At 46.4% G+C, this 19280-nt stretch overlaps 1 protein-coding gene across 4 annotated transcripts in view; it reads right to left on the bottom strand.

The window, feature by feature from the left end:
* Nucleotides 1–18837, bottom strand: part of SLCO2A1 (solute carrier organic anion transporter family member 2A1) — an 85475-nt gene extending 66638 nt beyond the window's left edge. For 2 of the 4 annotated variants that reach the window (XM_039489546.1, XM_039489549.1), the window contains exons 1-2: nt 18693–18837; nt 4903–5014 (exon numbers count right to left, since the gene is read on the bottom strand). In XM_039489546.1, coding sequence (XP_039345480.1) covers nt 4903–5014; nt 18693–18709 — 129 coding nt within the window. In that variant the 5' untranslated portion in view covers nt 18710–18837. Of the gene's footprint in view, nt 1–4902; nt 5174–9764; nt 9816–18692 lie in introns of those variants that run through there. The other 2 variants (XM_039489548.1, XM_039489547.1) reach the window with 2 other exon arrangements.
* Between the last annotated feature and the right edge of the window lie 443 nt (nt 18838–19280).

Here is a 19280-nt window from a genome sequence, read left to right as displayed (position 1 = left end):
GACATGTCATCCACAAGACCTTTCTCAATCTCTGCTCTCACCCTATTCCCCCAGCTTCCTCAATGATGCTTTCTAATCCATCCATAACAGGAGAAGTCCCCCATCCTACCCTGATCTGCAAGGACCTTGCAGGACATTACAAGCAGCCTGACACAGAGAGCTGTTGTGTTCAAATCTTTCTTTTCATTCTATCAGCAACAGCTGGTTCCGCTTGACACCCAGAGCTTCGCCTTGCTTCCTCTTACCCACAATTCTCCAGGCCAAGACAATGAAGCAGCAGGTGAGATTGCTCAGGGCTTTGGCTAACAATCCTATTTCCAAACACAGAGATTAAGGAGAGCTAGCCCCCTCTAATTGGAACCGCACAGAGTAGCTGCACAGCCCGTCCCACCTCAGAATGACTGGGTCATACTGGGAGCTCCCTCGACAGTAGATTAAGGGAGGGAGGGAACAGGATGCTCTGTTTTAAAAAGCTGTGTTTGTTATTTTGGGAATCGGTCTCGAGCAAGGCACTTTGGAAATGCTGGCCTGTGAATACTGCCACCTCTAATAAATATGGACTTCATTATCAGTACCTGGAGTGCGTGGTTAGAACAGCCACACTGGGTCAGATCAATGGCTCATCTAGCCCAGTATCCTATTTTCCGAGAGTGGCCAGTGCCAGATCCTTCAGAGGGAATGCCAGAACAGGACATCCAGTCTCAGCTTCTGGCAGTCGGAGGTTTAGGGACACCAAGAGTATGGGATTGTGCCCCTTAGCAATTTTAGTGTATTGGAATTACAGCCGTGTTCAGCACTTGCTTTGTTTATATGAGGACACTTGGCTTTATTCGGTGACACCCTGATCATGTAATTGTTTCTGTGCAGAACCCAAGTGACTATTGGTACAGAACCAGCCTACTTATTTAATACATTATTTGTAGTGCCAGCATGTATCTTTTAAATAAGGGGTAGAATGCTTTATAAACTGGGGGGCTACTCTGCCGGGCAAACTATTGCTCCCAACCATTCCTGTTGCATTTGCCACGACATCTTTTGACCGAGGGCATTGGTGGCCACTGGTTGTCAGTCACTTTTCAACCTCAGGGGCAATCATTTTTGACCCAGACTTCCATCCCATCTCTACAGACAGAGACAATCTCAGTATTTCAGGTTAGTTAAGATGCTTGGAGAAAATATATATACACAATATATTGTCTCACAAAGGCTTAGCTATTTCTCTGTCTTGTAAAAAGCATTAACTTTTATACATGTTTACAAGGCAGAGAAATCGCTAATAATAATATTAATAACTCTTTTAGTTCACTGTTTCTTCATTTGTAAATGCTAACGGGTCTGACTAACTTATTCAAAGGCTTCTTTGCAACACTGGCAGGGAGGGTACTAAAAGGGGTGGTTCATCTACTGAGTGTCGCTTATGGTAGAAAGTTTCTCTCAAAGAGGAAGGCCTCACAACATTTCCTAAAGATGGTGAGACTTTGGATTTGCAAGATCAACAGAGAATGCTTTGCTCCGAGCTCTCACATGCTTCCTCCTGGGCTTTAGGTTCTGCATTGCTCCAGAGGTGTACAGTAGCTGTGGTGGTTCAAAGATCAAAATTGGCCTTTGGTATAGCTGGGGCTTGATCCATTAATAGCTTTGAAAAATAGGACCAAGGCTTTAAATTGGTGTTGGAAGCTGACTGGGAACCAACGGAGGGACGTGAACATGAGCCTGATGTACTCACCATGGCCTGAGCCATGTAGACAGTGGGCAGTAACATTCTGTACAAGCTGAACCCTTTGTATCATCTTCACATTCAGATTCAGATACAATGAGTTACACTGATCCAGCCTGGTGGTGACCAATGCCTGGATCACTGTGTTCAGGCCCTCAACCAGGAGGAAGGGACAGAGCTTCCTAGCAAGCTGGAGGTGAAAGAAGGCATGCTACCTGGTTATCCAGGCTTAGCAAGGGGTCAAATAGGAGCCTGAAGCTTTGCACAAATCAGCTGAATAAAGCTCCACTGACAGAAGGTTCCTGGGCCCATCAGACCCAAGCCATTGTGAATGGAGCAATATGGTGCAGAAATTACTGTTAGAAACACAAGGAAGATCTGCTGCTTGCAGTGTTGTTGTAGCTGGGATGGTCCCAGGATATCAGAGAGACAAGGTGGGTGAGGTAATATATTTTACTGGAAGAACTTCTGCTGTCAGAAGAGACAAGCTTTCGAGCTACCCAGACCTGAAGAAGAGCTCTGTGAAACGTGAAAGCTTGTCCCTTCCATCAACAGAAGTTGGTCCAATACAAGATATTCCCTCACCTGACTTGTTTCTCTCATGAAGATACGTTGGATTTGGGTGGACACTAGTTAGAAGGATATTAATGTTTAGGGGACAATCCTGTAAAATAACTGTTTCCACTCTAACAAGTTTTTCAACCTTAAAACAGCCTAGAGACCAATGATTTCTCTAACGTCTCGGATATTTTTCCCGCCTCCCTCCGGGCATCCAGCAGCTTTTTGTGCCAACAGGAGTAGTACATACTGCCCTGTGGGACAGATTCTGTTGTCAGTTATAATTGCAGAAATCTGCAGTAAAGCCTGGGTCCAAACCTGGGCTGCTGCTGAGGAGCACACACTGCAACTCCTGTCTGTGTGTTCCATTCTATGCATCCAATGAAGTGGGCTGTAGCTCACGAAAGCTTATGCTGAAATAAATTTGTTAGTCTCTAAGGTGCAACAAGTACTCCTGTTCTTTTTTCAGGACAGCACAGTTCAAATGGTTTTTAAGAATGGTTTTCAGACTTCCAGTCCTGGGCTGGCTGTACCCTGAGTGTCGCTTGGTATAAACTGGAGTAACCTGAAGGCTGCTCTAAATTAGACCAGCTGCCAACAGCCCAAGGTACATTTCATAGATTCATAGAGTTTAAGGCCAGAAGGGACCATCTGATCATCTAGTATGACTTCCTGCATACCACATTTCAACCATTATGGTAGCCAGAGATTAGCAGGGCATAGAGAACCCTGGAGATGCCCCTTTCCCTGTCCCATACCTTTTTGGCAGCAACTGGGAGACAAGATGACATAGCCAGCTCTGCACCACAGGAGAATCCCCCCAATCCATTCAGTGGGGTTAGAGCCCCACTGTGCTAGCAAGGCAGTCCAAAGCAGCCGATGCAGCTGACAGTCAGGGCTAAGACTTCGGGGGAGTTACTGTGGATTTACACGGGTGTAACCGAGAGCAGAAGGGGTGGTACAAATTAACGGACTTTATTTTTCAGTGTTGCTGTAGGGCTGCCCAAGAAGCATCAGACCCTCAGAAGGGGCAACGGGGGGAGAAGAGGGCTTGTTCTTTGCCCATCAGAGGAAACGGAAACAAATGATTAAAAAGACAATCAGGTTAAAAAAAGGTGTGCCTGGGAGCTCAGTGCCTGGCGTAGCCTGGGGCATTTGAGACCTGCTATGGTAAAAGGTTCGGTTCCTAAAGGAAGTGCTGACAAACCCTTACAGAGCTACTATCAGATGGTAAACAAACAACTATTATCTGATGCCAGTGGGAAGTCACCAGCCCCAGGGGCAGAGTGCACCAGCACTGACAACTGCTGCCAGCCTGGAGATCGATGGCTGGTCTGCTGCTTTGCTTCTCAGTGGGTCACTTACACCGGGGAGTCAGATCTTACAGGTAGCGATGCCACTGCTGTGCCATGCCGAACTCCTGCAGCCAACTGCATACTGCCCACCCCATCTGTTCTGTCGCCTCTCACACACACACGCCTGCTGGCTCATGCTCTCACACACACGGGGCTATTTCCCTGTTTACACAGTGCATGTTATTCATTCCCATTCGTGCTACCCACATCAGTAGAAGAATATAGGCATGTGTCTGCGAAACAGAGAAAGCTTCGCATGGTTAGTTTAGGAATTGGATCTCCCAGCAGTTCTCTAGGAGTTGTTGAGTTTTTTAGACTTTGGGTTGGGGGAGCAAAGAATTAAAATGTCCTCAGGGGGAGTTCTAACCACCAAAACAGGCAGGGCCAGATCCTCAGCTGGTGAAAGTCAGCACAGCTCCATTAACACCCATCACACCATTTACACCAGCGAGGGTCCGGCCCAAAGAATGCACTAAAGCACATGGGGAAAAAAGGTGCGTTTCAAAATGTGGTTGCGAACATGTTTTTAAATGCTAGCGTAGACAGGGCAAGTTGTAGTTTTAACACCTCTAGACCTTGTCTATAGCAGGGTTTTAGCTGTGGCATTTTTAAAAAACAACACCCCTCTCTGCCAGTGTGGACATCACCTGCACCCTTTATTTATAGGGTAATAAATCCACCTCTTTGTTGACTACAGGAAGGGAGAACTAAACCAGCTGAGAAATCTCTCACACTTGTAACTGTATTAACAACTGAATTGTCCTTGCAGAGATTTTCCAAGCAAATTAATATGATTTTAAGGCAGTGTTTTCTTTTCACACCATGATCCCAGTAATTCCCTAACAAAAGACATGTTGTGGGTTAAATAGTAGAGGGCCAGATCCGTAGGTGGTGTAAATCAGGACAGCTCTCCCACCTGTTAATCTGGTCCTATGTGTCTGTGCCTCTCTTACTGTGAACAACTATCTCAACAAGAAACTTGCATTGCACTATGCTGCGAGTATTCACTGTGCCAAGAACTACTGTACCCCCAAATCTACATATATTGCCCTGCCACATGCTTGCCAGCTTCTTTTAGTACTTGGTATTGCAGAAGGATGAGGGAGTTTGAAATGCTGCATTTTAACAAATGCACTGAGTTCTAGGAGCTAAAGTGTGAATCAGGACCAATGCTGCTGTTGGTAAAAGACTTGTGAAAATTTGAGAAGTGAACATGTCTTCATTCTCCCAAGCAAATAAGGAAGAAAAGTAATACAAAGTTAAGCTCCTTACCTTGATGTTGCAAAAGATGTTCCGGTAACAGGTGCGACAACTTTTGGGGCTACTGCTGACGCCTGGAGCTTTGCTGTTTTCAGGCTGAACTCCCATTGTTGGATTAGAATTGCTGTTGGAGGCCAATGCACACAGTTAGTTTCCTCTCTTTTCTCTAACTTGCCAGTAAATCAGAAGTGTACCAAAATGCCGAAGTGCTCAGCTGTCTGTTGATATGAACCTCTCTCCTTCCTTTCCTCCAGCCTGGATTCTGATAAGTCACAACTGAAAGCTGTCCAAGCATGTGAGACTTAGTGAGCGTGAGCATGAAGTTTTTATAAGACTGTTCTCTGGAATAGTGATGATGAAACTTTATTTCTCCTCCCTCTTTTCTTGTGTGTGTAAAGAGAACTTTAAAGGCACAGGGAGGCTGAGCCAGGCTCACACACCACCCCTCCCGGGCAGGTATGGGTAAAAATGTGTCACACATACGACATTCCAGGGACAGGTCGGAGCTCTCTCTCTTCCCTTCCTCTCCCCCTCTTCCCCCACGCATGTGGATCATAAAATACACCAGTGCAGAGTTGGATCCCTTAGGCAATGCTGCAAAATATTTGATACTGCTTTCCCACCATAAAGATATTCACAGCCTCAATCACCCTCTTCTCTCCCCTCCCGCCCCCCATCCCCTTTTCCAGCAGAGTTTGTATAACCTAATGAAAGCCAGAGGCTCCAGGAAGAGGGGGCTTTGCTATTGCCAATCTTATTAACACGAAAGGCACCAGTATATCACAGTAATGGGCAGCAGAACAAAGCCCTAAAAGATGGAAAAGGATGAAGGGATCCTGCTTGTTGTGCAGACTATGTTTGTGCTAATCTGCCTTTCATGTCTCTAGCAGGTGAGATTGGCAAAGGGGAACTTTGAAGTAGAGAGCAAGAGAAAGGAAGAAATCTTTCTCTCAAGCAGGTGGGAGGTTTGCAGCACACACAACGCTAGCATGTTCTGCTCTCTGCTTGTTTTCACTTGCAAAAAAACTGCGATTGTAAATTTCCAGAGAGCTGCTCTTTCAGAGACCTTACTGGGGTTATGTTTGCACAAAGAATTGATTTATTTAAACTGCTTTACGGGGTGGGGGGAGAGGAGGAGCGGAGGGCAGGTTCTCATTTGCTCAGGAGGAGGAGCTGGGTTTCAGTTTGAATATTTTTTCAGAAATACCAGACTGAATAGATGATGCCCGAGGCTTTCCAGTGTGTACAATCATGCACGGGAGAGAAAACCTGGCAAAGGGATCCCCTAGGAAATAGCGGCACAATAGCAGTCTAATTTATTTTAGTGTTCTTCAAGTGCCTTCACATAGTTGTAAATTGCTTCTTCCTAAGGGTTGTGCAAGTAGGGAGGTGATCTTGGGGATGATAAGACGACCTGTGAATAAAGCTACACATGATCCTGCACACTGCTTCGTGTGGCCAGATTCCTGTGCCCACACAGGAGCCCTTTGACTTCAGTGGGGCTCTGAGTAGGGTGACCAGATAGCAATTGTGAAAAAACAGGACAGGGGGTGAGAGGGTAATAGGCACCTATATAAGAAAAAGTCCCAAAAAACAGGACTGTCCCTTTAAAAACAGGACACCTGGTCACCCTAGCTCTGAGTGGACACTGGAGTCTCCCCGCACAAAGCAGTTTGCAGGATTGGGATCATAGCTGGTGCTAAACACAGAGCTGAGTGAATAATTCTCTTGAAACAATTTATGCAGTTAATTTAGCCTCTTTTTGCACACAATTAGCCTGTGGAACTCATTGAGACAAGATATCCCAGAGTATACCACTTTAGCAGCATTTATTGAGATATTAGATATTTAGATAACAAGAATATCCAAAGTTATAATGGTTAATACCAAAAAAATAAACAAGGGTTTTTGAAGGGCTTCTGCACTTCAGTGAAGCTCTGGGTTAGGAAAAGCTTTTCCTGGGGGAAGATTATACCTCCTGCAGAGTTTCTTACATCTTCCTTTGAAGTACTTAGCCATTGTTACAGACAGGATATTGGACTCTCCAATCTACTCTGGCTATTCCTATATTCTTTTTTTCTCCTTGCAAAGTATCCATGAGCTGACTGTGATATCTTTATATTCATTCATTATGAACAGTCAACAAAGATTTTTTTTTTAAACTTTAGACACCTCACAAATGTAAACTTGACCAGAACTGATTAGCTGTGATTGGTCAGGTAAATCACATGGTATTGTTTCCACTTCAGGACTGCAAAAACTTGCAAACACTTCCACCATGAATACTAGAATTTGCTTTCCAAGAACATTTAGGCCAGTAACCTTTCATTACTCTTGTTAGCAGAAAACAAAGACAGTAAGGGAGGAGCAGAGCAAAGCGAATACTTTAAAATCCTAAGAATTAATTCTTAGGAACTCTTTTTTGCAGTACTTGGCCAACTTTAGTAAATAAACTTCTGGGTGAGCTGATGGGGCTGCTCTGGATTTTAAATTGGGAGCCGTTTAGCATCAGTTATAGTGGCTCAGCCAGTGAGAAACTCCCATTTAAGTATGGAATTGCTGCCTGAACAACACAGGGGCAGGTTTGAATTTGAGACTGAGGTGCACTCAAGGATCCCCACTGATTCCAGGGGCCTAAGAAAACTCTCAGATTTCCTTAAATCTTTTCCCCCAGCCCCCGTGCAATTACAGCCTTGAAAACATAGATCGCCAGGGCTGAGAGCCAGCGACTGGTTTCCCCTAATGCGCCTCAGCCTTGGGCTGAAAAGACCCTGGCCCTAGCTCCCTCGATGTTTAGGAGAACCCCAGATGAGTTCATGACTATGTGGAGGGCAAGGGCAGCCAGGCTGCTGAGGTGGGCACTAGCCTGAGCACAAGTTCCGCTCCACTCCAAGGCAGGTTCTTGGTGAAACCTCTGGCCACAATAGCAGGAGAGGCAGCGTTGACAGAGCATGGGGCTGATAAAAAGGGATTCCAATGCTCTAAACCTGGCTCTGTGACCTTGCTCACATCACCATCACCTAACTCTCCTACCTTAGTGTCCTCATAGGTAAATAACACTGCTGACTTACTGACCTCCCAGGAGGATAGGGTGGAGCTATGCCAACCAGGTAGCTAACATCTGAGGCACTTTGTACCTGTGTAAATGACCTCATAGGTCCAAGGCAGTGAGGGTCAGGCCTGATCTCTGTACAAGGAGATAGTTACACTTGGGATGTCAGCGCCTTGTGCAAACGACTCCTCATGGCTCAGAGCCAGTTGCTTGTATTTAGGTGAGGTGGGTGGCAAAAAATTATGTCACAGTCCCCCAGGCCCATCTCAAAATCAGAATGCTCCAAGTGGGTCTGAAGGTACCAGGCAGACACACCCTTTGTTACAAAATGGGGGTATTTCCACTAATTGCCTAAGTATCCCTCTGTATAGCTCTCCAGTAATCAAGCAACATAACACCCGCAAAGTCTGACTCTGGGTTGATGGGAGTGTTGCGCCTCAAAAGTGTGTTTTCTGCATTAATGAAGATAGCAGCAGGTTGCACTGTGCAGGGAGTAACTTTACCAACCAGCCCCCTGTGGAGCTTTGCTGGATCAGGGCCCAAATGCCTTATTTATCTGGAAAGGTTTTTTTTTTCCTGCTTTATTTGCAAAAAAAAAAAAAAAAAAAAAGTCTTCATAGATGGATTTAAATTCACCCGATCTACTTTAAAATAAAAAAAAATAAAATAAAAAACCCCCAACAGCTGCTGGAAAAGAGCATCAGCCCACAGTAAAGGGCACATCGCCTCTAGCCAGGTCATCAGCAATCTCAGAGGTTTGATGTTATTTGCAAACAGAGACACTGTATCATGGAAGAGAACAACAGTTAGAGGGGAAGCCGATTGTGATAAAATAATCCCAGGCTAGATGGGTTACTGGTCTGACCTAACATACTAATGCTTCTGTTCCCACTGCTCAGCTACAATCCATGTCAGCAGAACATTCACTTATGTTGTCCTTATCAAGGGAGACCCCCAATCCAGTTAAAGTTGGTGCTTAAATCCCTTGATGTTAGGGTTGGGCCTTAAGTACGTGCTGAAGTGCTTTGCCGAACTGGAGCCTTAATCTTTTGGCCTGGATGTGGATTAGCACCTGTGGAAGTAGCAGCCTCAAGCAGTGCTTGCACTTGCAGAGTGCCATTGCTATAACTGTGGTTGAGTCTGTGCAAGGGGTTCAAAAGAGAGACGGATCCTTACACCACACACTTGTGCAAGGGCCACACACAGGGGTGAAAGTAAGGCAGTAAGACATACCCATAAAAGTGGCCACCAGTACCGGCCCATACAGGTGACTTTAAAGTGCTGCCATGGCAGCGCTTTAAGGACCCTGCTTAAAGAGCTGCAGCAGCAGAGCTTTATCATTGCCCCCTTTGCACCCACCCCCAGGCCACCAATGGGTGGGCAAAAGGAGCAGCTGCCCCAGGGCTGGCAATTTAAAAGGGCTTAGGGCTCCAGCCACTGCTGCCACTACCGCCAGAGCCCTGGGCTTTTAAATCACTGCTGGAGCCCTGGGCAGCGCAGGCCAGGTAGCATGGATGGGCTGGCTGGTGGACACTGACCCCCAGCCCCACCCCTTCCACTCAAGGACTCGCCCCTTCCAGGGGGCCCAGAGCCAGCCCCCATACCAGTAAGAGTTCAATTTTACTTTCACCCCTGGCCACACACAACCTGCCAAACAATGCCTGAGTTGCAATGAATATTCAGTGGCCACAGACAAAGCCATTTGAGCACCTTTATGTAAGTAAAGGCAGATCTCCTCCCACTGTGCACAATGGCTAAGACACTAACTGATGCAGAAACACTCAAAGCATAACCATACTAAGTGCTAGCCCAACAAACTCACACTGTCATGGTAGGGTCTCTCCATTTTAAACATCACCATCTACAGCAGAGGTTCTGCCGGCCAAATTTATACCCTTAGCTACACCTGTGCCACCCCATTTTCTTCAGCAACACCTGTGTAAACCCACTCCAGCGTAAGAGGTTACGCAGGTGCCACAGAAGGCATCATCATCAGTGAATAGTCAACTTAACCCAGGCCATCATGGAAGTGTGGTCATACCTCTCAGCTACTGTCTACTCATAAGAGAAACCCCAAATTCTGGACCCAAATTTACCCCCATTTGGTACAGAGCTGGTGGTCTTGCTCTTATATTATTTTAAATTACAGCCCTCAAAACAATGAGTCATGAAATGAAAGTGGCAAACATATTTCTGCTGAGAATGTGAATCCTGTCTCATCTTAAGAATTCTCCATATTGTCCTCATTTTGAATCTTTGCCCCACAGTTGAGTCTTGGCAAGCTGAGTGGTATAGCTTGTGGATTTAGTGCACAGGAAGAAACTGATTTACAGCACTGAGAGGGAGAGGAATTTAGCTTCAAATTCTTATTATTACACTTTTTTATGTGATATTAGTGAAATTAAGTACTAGCAGGAAAATCACAGTGTGTGGTTTGGTTTGGTTTACAGTGCCTCAGGGGTGCATTTCTTTTTGAAGCTTTGAAATCAGATCCTCCTTAAAATGGTCATACTTCTTGCACTGCCATGGGATAACTCCACACTGGAATTAAGCACTTGGAATTAAAGGAAAAGGAATCAGTGCAGTAAACTGAATGCAAGCCCAACCACTATTGGCATTCCCACCTGTTGCCAGGGCCGTTTTTTGCTGCCCCAAGCAAAAAAAAAAAAAAAAGCAAGCAAAAAAATGCCACCCTTGGAATTGTGCCGCCCCAAGCACATGCTTGCTTTGCTGGTGCCTAGAGCCGGTCCTGCCTGCTGCTCTAAGATTGCCCTTGCCAGTTGGTCACATGTGGGAGGTGGTGATGGGCAGCAGAATAGGACTATAAAATAGTTAGCTAGACAGTATTCCCAGAGGGTAGAAAGCAGGAAGCTGGTAGCGTATTTCAGAAATGCATGGCCAGAATACAAGAGGTACTGACCCCAATCCTCAGGTCTGGGTGAACTCAGTCTACATCACCTTGGCTACTCCCCAGTTCTAAAGCCTCAGGTCTTCTCTAAATTAATCCCAGCTCCCCATTGCCCCAAATAGCCATTCAGGGGACTGGGAATACTCTATCCATGCCCCCTTTTCCCAGCTATGCTGGGGGCTTCAGGCACCCGGGGATTCCCCTATGCTGAATTTATTCCCATCTGGTGAGATCCACCAGCTTTGCAGTCCCTTTGTGCCATGAAAGTGGCTCAAGGAGGCCATCAAAGATCCTAACATCAGGCCCATTTCCCCCCATTTACACCATCAGACTGTTTGCCCCACCTCACTCTCCTCCAAAGCAGCAATCAGAGAGAAGTATATCGGGCCTGATCCACCACTCCGTTATTCCAGTTTCTGGCTGGCATCACCTCATTGATGGCAGTGAAGCTACACTGGTGTAGAAGTGGAGGGACATAGTGGGGAATCAGGCCCTTTTAAACTGGTAGAAACAAATATGGTTAAGTGGAGCCTGCATCAACCAAAAACATGAAGACTCTGCTCAGCCTGTAGATTGCTACGTCCCCTCTAAGGGTATGTCTGCGCAGCAGTGGGGAGGTGTGATCACAGCATGTGTAGATGGACCTCAGCTAGCTTGTGTCTAATTAGACTGAGTAGCAATAGCAGCGAAGCTGCAGCAGCATGGACTGTGGCCACTTGAGTGTGTACCTGGGGTCCGCAGGGGGGGCGTTCTTCACTGCTATTGTTACTGGTGATAGTGTAACCGCATCTCCCCATTTCCCAGCCTTGGCACCACCACTATACACAAGGCTGGGAAAGAGTCTTGATGAAATTTGCCTGCCTCCCCAACCCAGGCAGCTTTAATAATAACCGGAACACTGCTCATTTCCTTCATATTTGTGCCAAAAAAAGTTGGGGGTGCCTCTAAGGGGTGAGGCCCAGACTGACTGCTCTCCTCGATTTGGTTTTAATTGGGCACTGGCCAATAACTGGATTCCAGGTCTCAATTGGACTCCATCCACTCTACCCACCCCATTCCTCTCAGTGATCTTTGGCCTGCAAGTTCTCAATAGCAGCACCACACACACAGGTACAAGGAATTAGCAGCAAAAATAACACTGCTTGTTCCTGAGGCAAGACGAGATACTGCTGTTTGTTCTCTGGGAGGGACCTTTGTCCGCGACAGCAGCAAGCGGTATAATTTCACAGTGCTCTGTACACGCTGGTTGGGGGGGACCACCAGCTACACTGGAGTCAGGCTCAGCAAAAAGTTTGTTTAATTATTATTTTTTTAAAATAAAAGGTATTTCATTCACTGCAGCCTTCCAATTAGCTTCTAGAGAACGCTAGCCTGACATTTTAGTATAGCCACTGGCTGATCTTTCAATGCAGAGACAAAGCCACTTGGCACCACCCAAACAGCAGAATGGAAGTATAGTTACTCCTGTGCGGGAAAGCAAGCACTTCAATCACTGCTTTTTTCCCCACAGCCAGCTGGGAGAGGGGCAGTCTGCAGCTGTATTTAACACTTCATGGAATATTTCATGTAACGTGTTGATGCAAAATTGCACGCTAGTGAAGATACAACCAGACCTTTGGGCTTTGGCTCTGAAAGGCACGACACATGGAGTCGCACATTCTTAAGAACAGTGAATATTTTGGTCTTACTGTTTTTTCTCTCTTATGGCCGAGAAGATTCATTGGTACAGGAATGCCTGGTATTATTATTACTGTTTACATTACATTGCAGGAACCTAACTGAGTTCAGGGCCTCATCATGCTTGGCGCTGTACAAATACAGAGTAAAAGACAGCTCCTGCCCCAAAGAACTTACAGTCTAAATAGACAAAGGAAGGATTTCCCCCATTTTACAGCTGGGGAGCTAAGGCAGATAAAGCGACTTGCCCGGCATTGCCTATGGCAGGGCGGGGAGCTAAAGCCCACATCTCCCGAATCCCAGTCTGGTGACTTAACCCTGATGTGAGACACTTAGACCTAAAGCTGAATGTTTCTTATTATTGGCTATGGAGCATTATTAATATGATCCACACTGTACAACACAGAGACATGCAATCAATGCTAGGCAGGCAGGATAGGTCAGACACACAGAGCCTGATTTTCAAGAGATTCAGCATGGTGCAAGCACACTGACTGCTGAGCTCTCTTGAAAATCTGGCCCCCTAGTTAGGTGCCTAAATGGAAGCTGAGTACTCTGTAAATTGAAGTATCAGGAGGTAGCTGTGTTAGTCTGTATCCACAAAAACAACAAGGAGGCTGGTGGCACCTTAAAGACTAACGGATTTATTATTTGAAAGCTTATGCCCAAATAAATCTGTTAGTCTTTAAGGTGCCACTGGATTCCTTGTTGTTTCTGTAAATTGAGTGTGTGCGCTGAGCCCTTGGAAATCTGACCAAGAGCTCTTTTGAAAATCTTGCTCACAATGCACCAGCTGACAAGGTGAGAGATAAATCTCAAAACAGTGAAACATTGCCTGTCATTTTATGTGACATTATCCACCCTGATGGATTACCAGTGCTAGGCTTTGTGGAGGACGTGAGCTAGAAGGAGGGGGCTGAGTGAAGAGAGGTTGGTCATTCAGCACAGGGCCAGGCAGGGAGCTCTAAACACAGGGTGAGGTGTGGAGAACACTACTGAACTACACCTGGGTGGGAAATGGTTTCCCCATCCCATTAAACTTTTTCAAAAATATTCTTGTTCTGTATCAGAGCAAAGCTGAGACCTTTGGAAATTTTTCATATAAAAAGAGAGAGACACACCCCCCCCAAATGGCCAAAAGTTAGGTGGGTAGGGTCCTCACTTGTGATGCAGGAGAACCAGGGACAAGTCCTTCCTTTGAATCAGACAGATTAGGGACTTGAAGCTGTGTCTCCCACATCCCAGCTAACTGCCCGAATTATAGGGCTGCAGAGTTAATCTTTCTCTGGCCCACTAAACATTTAATTATTTATATCAAGCAGAACAGCTCCAGGAGGAAAATGGAGATCATCCTGTGACACAAAGGCCCCGTGGCAAAGAGTCCTCTCATCTTTGCAAACAACTCTTGTCTCAGACCTACAAACTCACTACATCAAATACATTGCTTACAGGGTAATTATCCATAAAAGGTAACATGTAAGGTCTCTATTGAAAGCATAATCCTGGCACAATGTGTGTATGGGTGATATTGATATTCAAGTATCAGAGGGGTAGCCCTGTTAGTCTGGATCTGTAAAAGCAACAAAGAGTCCTGTGGCACCTTATAGACTAACAGACGTATTGGAGCATGAGCTTTCATGGGTGAATCCGGATGCATCCGACAAAGTGGGTATTCACCCACGAAAGCTCATGCTCCAATACGTCTGTTAGTCTATAAGGTGCCACAGGACTCTTTGCTGCTTTTATTGATATTTAAGGAATAGCATAACTATATTGATGTTTATGCCCTGATGGTCGTAAGGTTAAAAGGTGTCACCTGACAGTAATATTATTCAGTGATGGCCTATTCACGCAGAGGGATTGGCCACCTCTCTCTGGTCAGCCAGCGATGTAATGCCAGGCTAAACTGTCCACCATTGCTCCATCCCAGAACAGTCAATGGAAAACCATCAAAGACAACTGCAAACAATCAAAACCCCTTGGAGGTCAAGAAGGAACTTTACAACAGACAGGGGTTGGCCTTGTCTATGAATAAAGACAGACTGTTTTAGTATAACTTAGAGTGGGGAGAGGCCCTCTGGATCCATTCACTGAGGAGCCATCTTGTTGAGTGGGGGTGGTTTTCATGAAAGTTTGGATCCTAGTTCCTGGGAAGCCAGCCAGCTCTGCAACAGACTGAACTTTGGGGGAACAACCAACAATATTAGATAGGCAAGGGAACTATTGATAAGTATAGTACATAGTTCACATTTTATTATCTTGTTTTGTATTGTAACCATTTGTTTCCATCACACCCTTTTGTTCCTCTCCCTATTCATTCTTAAATAAACCTTTTGTTTCATTACAAGTGCTGTATGTTACACAGGAGCAGTAGTTTAAGGTAAAACTGGGATAACACTGCTCCTTTGGGGCAGAGGATGTGGGATGTCTGTGAGTAGCCAGTGTCAGGGGTTGGGTACCACAGGGGGATGCTTCAAGGGGACTGATGTGCACTTTGTGTTAATCTGAAAGGCAAAGTCAGGGCTGTCATAGACCAAAGGAAAGTGCTTGAGTGACTGAAAGGCTGACACCCTATTAAGTACCAGCACGACTCCCTCAAGCTGGAGGCTGGGGGGCAACAAGGTGATTCACAGTCCTGGAGACATCAAGAACTGATACTCCAGCATAGGCAGTGGTTTAGATACTCCACAGGGATTTAGAAGACCCAGGTTCAAGGCCTTGCTCTGATTTTGACCTGAAAAACTTTTCCTGGTGAAAATTTTCTTGGAACTGATACGTTCCCATGAAAAGTTTTGGGTGTGATGAAATGGCATTTTTCCAACAAAAACCTGTTTAGTCAAAAAATTGCCAACCAGCTGTATACCAAAGGGGCATGAAGGCTGATCGCTTGATAGAATGGTAGACAGCAAGAGAGGGTAGAGGATTATGGCATATTGAATTATCTGAGGGAAGTAAACAAAGAAAGCCCACGGTGGAATTGTTTGGGGTTTGCTAGTCTCTCAATTCATGGGCTGGGCTGTTCTGATCAGCATTAAGGCAGATACAATATTATCCCACTAGCTTTTAAAAATGAATTTGCTGCAACTGCATTTGTGCCCTTTCTGTAAGTGTTGCCCATGAACATCTGAGTATAACTGTTCGCTGAGATTTAACTGTGAACCCTGCAGGCTTGAGTTCTCACGGGCAGAGACTTTTAAACTTGCAAGTGCAAGTAGTTTCCACTGGAAATATGTGATGGGTCATTACATGACACAGCAGGGGGTCAAAACTCTGCCTCAGAGCTCTGGCACAAAGGCAAGTAAGGGAGCCAGACAAGGATCTACCCACTCCCTTCACAACCAGGGCTGGGTGTGTGCACACAATTACCTTGTGTCAGTGACTGTGATGATGACAGCAGCTTACAAACTGTGACAGCCAGACTGGTTTCACTCTGCCAATAATCATCTTTGATCAAGATCTGAATTGCTGCTAAGAGGAAGCAACTCCTGTTGCTTGAAAGACAGACTGAACTGACTCACAAGCTAACGCCTTCCTTCAGAAACAGCAAACATTTGCAAGAGAGCTTATCAGAATCCCAAAAGGACTTCTCCCAACAGCAGACAACCAGTTCCTCCCAGAGTGGAGGATTGCAAATAATGTCTCTACCTTCCAAGGAACATTTGAGAAAACAAAGGTTGAACCCAAAAGAGGAAGTGATAGTGTTAACCCAGAGGTGAATACAGTCCTGAATGGAATTGGAGCAGGTCCAGAGAAACACCTCTTGGAGAAGAGGTCAAGGTTAGGTTGGGGTCAGTTAACATGGCCCTGACCATTTTCCTAGCACTCTAGGCTCCCCATTAGAGTTGATCTCAACCAGATAATTCAAGGCAACCTATTTCTACATTAGGGGAAAAGCTGAAGTTAGCTAATGTGTTAACTGACCCTGCTTTAAATTCAACATCCTATTCTAGACAACCCCCATGAGGGATGGTGGTGCAGGCAAGCCTTTGTAGATAGTAAATCAGGAACATCAAATAAACTTGAAAGGTACAACAAGGCTGTGAGGATGATTTGGGAGACTGGATACCAGAGGGATGTGACTTTAGCAGACTGAGATCCTGGAAGGGCCAGAGTGGGAGAAAGAGAAGCCTTACATTTCTAGAGAGTGGTGTAACTGAACCCCAGGGGAACCTATCTAAATGAGCTTTGCAGAGGTTCAGACTAGATCTCTTAAGCAGACTTTTTTTGTCTGATCACTGTATGCTGAATGTCTTATAAATAGGCTACTTGAGTTTCAGGGTCAAATTCCTCCCTGCTGGTAACTCCTCTGAAGTCAGTGGAGTTACACAAGGGCGAAGCTTGGCCTTTAGACTGTTGGGGGGGGGGGGGGTAATGGATACCCATTATTTTTAATGGAATCTGAGCATATAAATCCTCAGACAGATTTAAAAATTTCAGCCTTTGAGCATTTCACACTGAACAGCCCAGAGAGGAAAACAACCTTCAACCTTCAGAAAGAGGAAGTGAGAAACTGATGATTGGAGCGTACCTCACTTGGGATTCTCAGTAAAAAGGGCAGGCATTAAGAAATCATTTCCCATCATTTGCAAGGATGTGGCCAGATGGGTGCCTGGTAAATGTCTGCTGACCATGAATGAGACCCTAGCATAAGGGTGACAGGGTCCAGAGCAGTACACTCATAGTAATATTTTATTGAAATAATTGTTTGTTTTGCCATAGCACCTCAGAATCCTGCTCACGGAGCAGGAGCCCATTGCCCGACAGTTCAGACCTCAAAAAACTTACAAGCTAGAATGTCAGTATCCTGTACCAGAGGCAATTACATGACTCAGACAAGAATCTAACTACCCCATTCAAAGCAGGATTGCATTTTCAGGCAATTGCTTTGTGTGAATGTGATGAGAAAGAATTTAATATAACTCTGTTCCTTGACAATACATTTTACAGTCATCTCATTATGGCAGGAATGATGCCTTAAGCAAGGCTTGTGTGGTCTAGAAAGGGAAAGATTTAACATTTTGCTAAAATTCCCTATTTCTGTTAGTCTGCTACCTTGCTCTACTTCTACTTCTGCAGGAGAAACTCAAACCCTTTCAGGCTCTACTGATTATAAGAGTCACGCTCCCACAGTCAAGGAACAGAAACAATAACATGTGGTTTATGTGCCTCGTCACAACTCAAATTTCAAATATCAGGGAACAATAGCAGCAGCTAAGTGTTTGTGATCCAATCATAGAGGGACACAAGTGGGGTGAAAAAAGTAAGTACATTTGATTAACAAAGAATACTCTAGAAAACTGCATTCTACTCGCTGCAAGTCGAGAATGAGGCTGAATTAATCAATCACTTTAAATTATTCACTCAATCCTAGTCAAAACGGTTGCTCTTATTTCCACACTGGGAAGATAATGGAATGCCTGCGAATACGGGTTGTAAGGTTTGCAAGAAAATGGATCAGAAAGCTCTGGCTTAGTTGTTGACCTTGCACCTGCCTTTCCAGCAGGCATCATAAGCCAAATTCCAGGTTCCCACCATTGACCCAGTTTTGTTCCTGCAGCTGTGGTAGACTATAAATTGCAAGGCAACGCCCGGCTCAGAAATGCATATGAGGCAGGAAGGGATAGATGGGAGTGAGGGCTGACTTCCTTGGAAGACTATTGAAATGCAGCTTAAGTCATTTTTGTGATGTCTTAGGACTGAAGTTTTACAATGTGCCCTGGATAAGGGGTGGCATGTGGCTGTGCAGAACCAGCCACCCTGAGGGATCAAACGGCAACTATTCTATAGGGGCGTTACGCTGCGCCCATCGCTGTGGTGTTTGAGTGCCAGCCCATAGCACGACGCCTGACATGCCCACTCAGGCACCCCTCGCTCCCCGGGGCAGTAGCCTGTGCTGACCCCTCTCCCCTACATAGCTCACTCCCCACAGCAGCTCCCTGCCCAACAGCAGCTCCCCCCCCCCCATGAGCCAGCAGCCAGTCACAAGGGGGTGCCACCTGCTCCTTGGCTGGGCTAAAGGGACAGGTTCATGACAGAGCCCCCGAGCAGCTCCCCGCCAGGTACTTGGGGGACTGGTGGGGTGCAGAGAGGATCCCTTCTTGGGCTGCTCATGGGGGGACAGGGCAGGTCCCCAGCACACCAGGCATCAGGCCCTCATGGCCCTACCTCTGCGCAGGCTCCATTGGCTCCAACCACAAGGCCGCCAGCCCAGCCGCCAGCCTGGCCCCTCCAGGCCCAGAGCCACCCGACCCAGCGGGGCCCTGCCACTGGCTGTTGCTTTTTTCTGATGGGAGGGGGCAGGGGCAGGATGGGCTGCTCCACTTTCCACAGGGGGAGAGGGGAAGGCGTGGAACCTCCCGGCCTGGGAGCCTCCCAGCAGCTCAGGGCCTGCTCCCCCTCCCTTGCTGTGAAAAGTGAGCTGGCCCAGCCATACCCCTTGCCTCCTCCCCCATGTATAAATAACTGCCACCTCCTGCAGGCATTCCCTCCGGAATGGTCTGGGTGCAGGGTCCCCCGCCTCCTCCCTCCCCCCCTCAGCCCAGCTGGCTGCCGCTCCCTACCCAGCAGGACCCTCCCACTCTTTGCAGAGCTGGATTGATGCAACCCAGGTCCCCAGGCAGGCTGGCCTTGTAGTTGGAGCCAATGGAGCCTGTGCAGAGATAAGGCTGGTAGCACAGGGACCCCAGTACTTACCCCAGCTGGCAGGAGGTATCTGCTTGGGTGGACTGGCTCGGCCTGCTGTACTCTTCCCCT

Source organism: Mauremys reevesii, linkage group 9 (genome assembly GCF_016161935.1).
Source record: "Mauremys reevesii isolate NIE-2019 linkage group 9, ASM1616193v1, whole genome shotgun sequence".
Classification (NCBI taxonomy): Eukaryota; Metazoa; Chordata; order Testudines; family Geoemydidae; genus Mauremys; species Mauremys reevesii.
The sequence above is the reverse complement of the archived record's forward strand: the minus strand, read 5'-3'. Positions and strand labels throughout refer to the sequence as shown.